This window comes from Carex rostrata, chromosome 19, assembly GCF_964058835.1.
Source record: "Carex rostrata chromosome 19, lpCarRost1.2, whole genome shotgun sequence".
In the NCBI taxonomy this organism is placed as follows: Eukaryota; Viridiplantae; Streptophyta; class Magnoliopsida; order Poales; family Cyperaceae; genus Carex; species Carex rostrata.
In genome coordinates, this window is record NC_135936.1 from 5040782 (window position 1) to 5050178 (window position 9397).

Below are 9397 nucleotides of genomic sequence, written 5' to 3' on the forward strand. Positions count from 1 at the left end.
ATTGTTTTTTTGAACTCTGCTACTTTAATTCAGGAACTAATTCAAATTCTACCACGGCTGCAGTATGCCGATACGGCCCGAAAGACTGCAGTCCTCACTATATTGATGCGGTCCCAGTCCGGAATCCGCATTGATATTTTGTGGCTCTATTCATTTTTTTTAAAGCTTTTAAAGTTTTGGAATTTGTTCGGCACATTTTCAGGTGGTGAATTTGAATGCTACAGAAAATAAAAAAATATATATAATAGCTGCACAAATTCCAAAATGTATGGGGCCGCACAAAAAAAAATATATATGGAGTCGCCGCAAATTCCTGACTGGAGCCGTATTGGTATATATAGTGCGAACCCTAATATTTGAGATCACACCGGTATTATGCAGCTGTAGTAGAAATCGATTCTCTAGAAAAGAGAATTTTTGATTTTTTTTTTTTGAGCAAATGGTAGAAATAAAAATTTCGGAGAACTAACATTGCTATACAAAATTCAACCAAGTTAGAAAATTCATCTAAATCGGTTCAGTGCTATCACAATACACTACTAGAGTTGTACAAAATATAATATACTCGCATTGAGACACGGATTGAACTTGACATGATCACTAAACATTACTTTATCATTATAGCCAAGTTCTCTCCAATTCATATTACTTTTGACATGAACATCTACACATACAATAGAATAATTTAAGTATCAACTGACTTCATATTTCTCTTTTTCTAAGAAACAGTTGTCATGAAAAAGAAGTGCATTGCAAATTTGAAGTAGGCAACTCAAACAATTTGCTGGTAAGCTAATCAAATTTTATATATTTCAAATTATTTCCTATTAGCCACTGGAATTATGTGAAATGTTAATATTATATTTCAAGTCAAACAAGGAAAACTTGATGACACCAATTAATAATTTAATATTTGAGTTAAATATACAATATTGCTCTGACAGATAAAAATTTAGTCAAGATGCAAAGTATATTTGAATTTAAACCCTTCCTCAAACCCTATAAAAGCATCACCAATCCATCCCTCCATTCATCAACTCATCAAATCCTTCTACATCCAACTTCAAAAGGAAATAAAACAACCTTAGATAAACTAGCCATGGCCCAATTGATTGCATCCAACAGAGCAGGAGCAGATATCTTCACTGGTCACAATGTGTGCAAGCAAAAGGCGGCCGATATCCTCGTCGAAAACCACCTGCCACGTGGCCTCCTCTCATTGGGCGGTGTCATCGAGGAGCTCGGCTATAACCGCACAAGCGGCTTCCTGTGGATCAAATCAAAGAAGGACAGCACTCATAATTTCAAGAAAATTGGCAAGAACGTCTCATATGCGAAGGAAGTCACGGCCTTTGTACATGACAAGAAAATGAGCAACCTGACCGGTGTTAAGGTGAAGGAGCTCATGATATGGATCGGACTCACAGGGATGGCCGTAGAAGATCCCGAGGGAAAGAAGCTCAGCTTCATGACCGGGGCTGGGATCGGGAAGACCTTCCCCTTCGATGCCTTTTTGGAGTAAGAACTACCGATGACCTCAATGCTATATATATATATATATGGCCTTGGAGATTTTACTGGGGCCACTTGTTGGAGATTCTTTGTGATAATAATGACATAAACAGGGTCACTTGTTCGTTTGTATTTTTTCTTTCGCAAACCTTTTGTGTTTTATTCTTTCTTTTTGGAGGACCAAGGAATCATGTCTTGCGCTCTCGAAAATAATTGTATTATGTTTCAAAATGTAATTTTTGCTTCATATATATATATTGCCATGTTATGCCTCAAGTTCCTCTAATACATTATTTTTCATGATAACAATACCTGAAACGTTTCAGCAATATTCGAAACATTTGACATGTTATTTCATCAATTGAATGTGCATTTTTAGAGAAATTATTTCCCTTTACATGATTATGTCTATATGAAAGTAATTGAATAATTTTACTCCACAAATGACATGTTTATTAACTCTTACTAGTGTCAAACACCTCAGTCCTCAATTTGGAAATTATTTTGAGAAAGAAAACTTATGATCAACCGTTCTTAATAAATTATGACAACGAGCGAGGTTGAAGCAAAATTTAAATTGCAAAATAAAATTTTGAAAGTTTCAAATTCATTTAGTACAAGGTCAAGCGGTCAAAAAATATTGAAAAATGAATACATTTATAAAATGTTCATTGTTTTGACCACTTGATCTTGTACTAATTGAATTCAAAACTTCTAAAAAATTTCATGTACATGCATCACTCATTAAGTAAATGAATATTAACGGTTTGAATTTGTTGTTTAAAGACAATCCGATAGACTTTTAGAGTTGTGCTCACCAATCCCTCTTGGTGACCATATCACACCCTAGCTTTGCTCTTCAAAATATATTTAAACCTAGTCACATCTTGTCTAAAGTATTATTATAAAATTCTGATTTGAAGCAAAGTATGCAACCGAATTCTTGCTTTAATGCTTTTACTTATTTTTTTAAAATATCAATGGTCAAATAAATTGATTAAAGTGTTTTATTCACCAATAGACACCATTTGTCTTTTATTTTTGTCCAAGCATATTGTAATTTAATGTTATTTTTTTTTAAAAGGCTAATGCCCATTCCATATTCCATAAAGCGTTAATGTTAAGAGCCTTAAAAAAATGAGAGATGGACCGAATATGCTTTTACATTAATTGAGTTCTCAAACTTATAAAACTAATTATCCAAGATGTTGAAAAAACCATTGTGATAATAAGAATGAAATTCCATGCTACTTGAAAACTTTCAATTGATTTATACCCTTTTTTAGTTGTTGTTGTTTTATGTTTGTTTATTTCAGTCTTTTTTATTTTTTAATTGTAATTTCATTGAAATATATTTTTAAAAGCTATAATTAGTAAATGTTGATTTTCTTTCCAATGAGTGTGGCGTCGAACACCTTCTACGTTCATAATCAAGACACAAATATGTTATCTCTGAGATAAAATAAATAAGAAACAACTACATTTTATGTTATCTTATAGGCGACAACTCCAAATAAAATTTAAACCTTCGTAAAAATAATCGAATCAAACGTCAGTTTTGTGGCACGGTGGCTACAACATCCTATAATTATATGCTAATTAAAACATAAATTACATTGTTATCATAAAATCATCTTACAATAAACAAACTTGCAAATATGACCGATAACTCAAGACGTGAGCTTTATCATTTTCAGTTCTAAATTTTCTAGTTAATTTGTATTTAAATAATGTTAAAATTTCACATTACGTTAATAATTTAATGAGCTTCTTGCATGATTTTAAGTCATAATTTCTCCTTTTTAGTGAGTCATCTCTAGATATTATGATGTTGGATTTAATCTTGTTGGCGCAAATTTTATATTACATTTTTATTTTCCGAACTATAAAGAATATAGCAATAAAATGACAAATTAAATAGGTGGAAACAATGCGAAATTCAAACTTAAAATAATGTATTAGAGGAACTTGAGGCATAATATGGCAATATATATATGAAGCAAAAATTACATTTTGAAACATAATACAATTTTTTTCGAGAGCGCAAGACATGATTTCTTGTTCCTCCAAAAATAAAGAATAAAACACACAAAAGGTTTGCGAAAGAAAAATTACAAACGAACAAGTGACCCTGTTTATGTCATTATTATCACAAAGAATCTCCAACAAGTGGCCCCCGTAAAATCTCCAAGGCCATATGTGTATATATATATATACCATTGAGGTCATCAATAGTTCTTACTCCAAAAAGGCATCGAAGGGGAAGGTCTTCCCGATCCCAGCCCCGGTTGTGAAGCTGAGCTTCTTTCCCTCGGGATCTTCTACGGCCATCCCTGTGAATCCGATCCATATCATGAGCTCCTTCACCTTAACACCGGTCAGGTTGCTCATTTTCTTGTCATGTACAAAGGCCGTGACTTCCTTCGCATACGAGACGTTCTTGCCAATTTTCTTGAAATTATGAGTGCTGTCCTTCTTTGATTTGATCCACAGGAAGCCGCTCGTGCGGTTATAGCCGAGCTCCTCGATGTCACCGCCCAATGAGAGGAGGCCACGTGGCAGGTGGTTTTCGACGAGGATATCGGCCGCCTTTTGCTTGCACACATTGTGACCAGTGAAGATATCTGCTCCTGCTCTGTTGGATGCAATCAATTGGGCCATGGCTAGTTTATCTAATATTTGTTTGATTTCCTTTTGAAGTTGGATGTAGAAAGATTTGGTGAGTTGATGAATGGAGGGATGGATTGGTGATGCTTTTATAGGGTTTGAGGAAGGGTTTTAATTCAAATATACTTTGCAGTCTTGACTAAATTTAATTTGTCAGAGCAATATTGTAATTTAACTCAAATATTAAATTATTAATTGGTGTCAACAATATTTCCTTGTTTGACTTCAAATATAAAATTAACATTTCACTGAATTAATTCCAGTGGCTATTATTAAATAATTTATAATGTATAACTTTGATTAGCTTACCAGCAAATTGTTGGAGTTGTCTACTTAAAAAAATCAATAGATTGTTTTAGTTGCATTTAATTCAACGCACTTATTACATAGATTGAAAATTCTAAATCTAAAATAAATGTTTAAGTTTGGATCAAGATCTGAATTCTGAAGTATTGTAAAGCTCATTTGGCAAATTTATCAAATTCAAAGTTCCTCCGGTCTACTTTTTAGTAAAGACAGGAGTTCAAGCTACTCAACAAAATTTAATATCTATAAAAAAATATATATATATTATCTGAATTTTAAATATGTAACTTTTTATATAGAGAATATTACTTTTGTCACTAATCAAACTTATATATTACAAATATATATGTCAAAATTCTATTATAAAGATGTGTAAAGGATCTAAACAAGGCCGATCCAGTTTGGGAATTTTTTGTTAGTAAAGATTGGAGGTCAAACAATCTAATTAAATTTAATATTCACAAAAAAAATTTTCATTCAAATTTTGAATATGTGACTTTCTACACCAAAAAAATTTACTTTTATCTTTAGATCAAAAGTTGGTTCTCTAAAATTTGAGAACTTAATATGGTTTATGCTATAATGGTCGGAAGACCGAGCACAATATTACTGGTCCTCGGAAGGTCCATTATATGATATGAATATTTTGATAACATATTTTTTCTCCAAGGTACAACTAGAGAATGAAAAATGTGACATGATGTGACATAATTAATACATCGTGACTTGATCATATCACGTCACGGCACGTGATCAAATTTATTTTTACGTGACATGATGTGACTAAAATAGTAGAGAACAGTCGCGTCATGTGAATAGTCACGTCACGGATAATATTAATTGAATCTTTTCAACAGAATAATAACCATTCTCAACATACTAATAGTCATTATTAACATGGTGTAATTAAGACGCTGTGACTTGGTCACGTCACGTCACGGTTAATGATCAAAATTTATTTGTACGTAACGTGACTAAAATAATAAAAAACAGTCACATTATGCAAACAATCACATCACATGTAATATTGAATTTTTTAAAGTAATAGTAGAGCCATTCTCAACGTAAAACAGGTTTAACGGAATAGTAGCTATTCTTAACGTAAGGTAATATTGGAACTTTTCAGGGTGTAAATTCAAAGTGTTTCCCTTCTAGAAGACTAGAAAGCAGAAAATATTCCTTGTTCCTCAAAAACATCGGTCATAAAGTCTTAATTATTAATTTATTTCTTAATTTTGGGCACATCCTTTGACATTGGAAATCACGTCCCTTCAATGAACAATATAATAATTTCAATAAATCGAAGGTTCGAAAACTATGTTATTTATCTATACTCAATTAATTATTATATAATGCGACTCGCTCTCTTAAAACAAAAAGAAAAGGCTTCGTAATGATTTTTTTTTTAAACGAGCTTAATATGTACCTTCAAAATCAACGGATGGATGATTTTTTATTTACTTTTTATGAACAGAGATTTGTTTAATGTGTAAATGATGAAAAAATTATGTAAAAAATTTCAAACTATGAAGAGTTTGAACTCGATTAATTATTTAAACTCAATTTTATAAATTTTTGTCTTCTAGATAAGAAAATACTGTATTTTTCATGTTTGTAACATCAAGTTTCGACACAAGTTTTAACCGATTGCAACCACCAATTTCAAAGTCGTAAGAGAATTCTGATTCAGGAGAAAACGAATTTTCTACATACCTATTAGTATAGTAACAAGATCGTGAATTATGAATAATTAAAAAAGATATATAATTCATAATAATAATTTAAAAATATTCGCCATTTTATCACATAAATACTATATTCAATTATTTTATTTTATCAAATAAATATAATATTTGTAAATTTATAAATAACATGATATAGATATCGTTTTGTTCAAACAATTCGTCATAAAAAAGCCTACGAACAGTTGAGACGAAAAAAGAATCGTCATAACAAATAATTTCGATTCAAAAACATTTTCAATTAGAAAATAAATAATCAATCAAGGGTTGATATTTGAAAGTTGGCCCATCCAAAGGCCTCTATTTGAAATATAGGACATCCAATGATCCCTATTTGAAATTATCATCATTCATGAGTCGTGATTTGGAATTCAGGCCTTTCACGGGCTATGATTTATAAAACCGGCCTATTATTAATCTATTATTAAAAACAAAAAAAATTGGGATGGAATTTGAAAATCCAACCGTTGTTCAAGTTGGAAATTCAAATGACTATTTTAGTGAGAACTTATCTTTTTTTGTCATCATTATGTCAAATAAAAGTTAATTAGTTATGATCAAGATTTGAAATTCCGCCCTTTCTAATTTCTAAATTTATTTTATAACTTAGGAAATTTAGTATAAAATTATAAATTTCTTAAATATTTTTTTTTTCGAAAATAATTTACATTGTCAGCGCTAGGGCTGCAAATGAATCGAACTTACTCCAATTTAAGTTTGATTTGAGTTAATTTTGAATTAAGTTTGGTTTGAATTAATTTCGAATCAAATTTTTTACGAACTCAATTTCGAATCTTTTACGAACTTTTTTACATCAAGGAAGAGTGATCATAGTCGCCGAAAGCGAGAGATGAAAGTCGTCAAGGATTTTAGAATTGAGAGCGATTGTTACAACTTACAAGTTATGACTTATGGCTGTGCGGCCTTATGTTTTAACTTTTAAATCATCAGCGGAAATCAATGGTTCATGTTACTTTGAGATTCGAACTAGAATAGTTCGCGAACCTATTTCGAACGAACCAAGTCCAGTTTGAATTAATTTCAAACTATTTTGAATCGAATTTTTTACAAACTTTTTCAAATCAAACTCGAATCGAATCACAAACTACAATTTTTTGTGCAGCCCTAGTCAGCGCCATCAAACGAGAATTCTAAACAAAGAATTATAAATGATAATAATTGTAGCATACAGTAAAGGTGGAGAATTAAGCACGCTAAAGATGCACTTGAAACAAAAATGAATGAGAAATTTAATGCGAGACATAATATGTTGCTTAGACATATTAAATGTAAACTGATATAAACAAAACCAGTGAAGTTTATATTGCCACAAAATAAGCAATGTTGCTTTCGATGGTTCTTTTTTTTTTTTCTTTTTTTAGGAAAAGCCCGTAGGCATTGATCATTTAATTAAAAGTGTTCAAAATTACAGAATAAATAAATTTGCTGAAAATGGAAAACAAATACCAGTAAAGCTAAAAATTAGACTGGAGACTTAAAACTAGAAATTAAAGTGTGTGACACTTGAAATTTAATTCTACTGATGTCACACTTTTGGAGACTTCCATCATTTCTCCAAACTAACTTGCAATTTGGAAGAAATTTCTATCCAGTTGGTTGCTGATTCCTTGATTCGAGTTTAGCAGCTGCTGTGGTATTTCTGATGTCTGTTGCTTGGATCTCCTTGACCAGTTTGCTTGGATGTGGGGGCCTTTTAGTGCTTCCCGGGTCACATATCTAATTGACAGAAGTTCTTGAGCTTCGTTTACCAGTACTGCACATTCTGGTACCGTTTGTGCTGCTGCCCAAGATGGTAAGTCATTAACGGAATTCGTGTTGATGGCTTGCACAACTACCTTGCAATCTGAAAAAAATGACCACCCTGACCCCTGTAGTTCTGATTACCCTCTGTTTGATAATTTGCACTACTTTTAGTATCGCTAGTGCCTCCCCATGCGTTGCATCCTCTGCCAGGAAATGTTCCGCATATCCCTGCACAAGATTGCTTCCCAACCCGAATTTTTGGATATATCCCAGGATGCATCTATCAGAATGCTATGTGTATGTGAAGCAAGGTGTTGTACCTGATGAGTCAGTCTCTGCGGATTCTCTAATTGGATCAGTGGGCATTCAATTGGCGGGATTAACATTCTTGCTTGTGCAATGATGGCTTCTGGTATAGCTTTCTTTCCTTTGAACATAAATTCATTCCGTGACTTCCATAAACACCATATAATATTGCATAGCATGATTATTCGGCCTTCTTCCATTGATGCAGTGAGGTCCACTAGAGCCTCTGTATTCGATGGTTCTTGTTCCTTCAATTGGGAATGCAGAGAAATTGTCAAAGTAGAAAGCTTTTGTAGTTCCGAGGTTTGCTTTTGTAAATGTAGCAGCAGCCTAGGAAATCAGGGACGTTCTGACGAGTGATCAAATTTGTTGTGATATTTTGCCGGAGCCGTTTTATTTGTCTCAAAATTTATGCGTACAGTATCTAGTACTTCGTGTCAATCAAGTGCGTACCAATCTTAATCAATATCAAACAACTCTTATTGAACATCAACTAAGTTTAATCCAAGGCTCATTGAACAAGTGTATAAAAGAGACAGAGAGAAAGGGAAATGTGAAATTGTATTTCATCACTCAATCATAGTACATCTGTACATGGTATGCTGTATATATAGTCTATACAATCATCTAACTAATACAGCTGTCACTAGAATGTTCTACTGTAACTGTAATCCTATACATGTAACTAAATCTGTTATATGCGCTATTACCCACCTTCAAGTGCAGCAGGGGCAGAGCCGATGCAAAGCTTGGATCTCAGAAATTCTAATCGAGCTGTAGGTAGACCCTTGGTAAATAGATCGGCCAATTGATCCTTAGAACAAATGAACCGAATGAGAAGATCTTTAGATGCCACCCGCTCACGCATAAAATGAAAATCAATCTCAATGTGCTTCATACGAGCATGAAAGACCAGGTTAGAAGCTAAGAAAGTCGCACCCAAGTTGTCGCACCATAAGACCGGTTTGGAGAAGAGTGGCACTCGAAGCTCTTTCAATAATTGTTGAATCCAAATTAGCTCCGCCCATGCAATAGCCATACTACGGTATTCCGCTTCTGTATTAGACCGAGACACAGTTTGTTGTTTCTTTGAACCTCAT

At 32.8% G+C, this 9397-nt stretch overlaps 1 protein-coding gene across 1 annotated transcript; it reads right to left on the minus strand.

Moving 5' to 3' along the window:
• Positions 1 to 3750: 3750 nt before the first annotated feature.
• LOC144571955 (uncharacterized) lies at positions 3751 to 4173 on the minus strand. Its single transcript, XM_078321350.1, has one exon. It carries the CDS (start codon positions 4171 to 4173, stop codon positions 3751 to 3753), a length of 423 nt encoding a protein of 140 aa, XP_078177476.1.
• Between the last annotated feature and the right edge of the window lie 5224 nt (positions 4174 to 9397).

Bases quoted from the DNA above. Each gene is read 5' to 3' on its own strand.
- LOC144571955 (XM_078321350.1), bottom strand. From the start codon at position 4,173: ATGGCCCAATTGATTGCATCCAACAGAGCAGGAGCAGATATCTTCACT.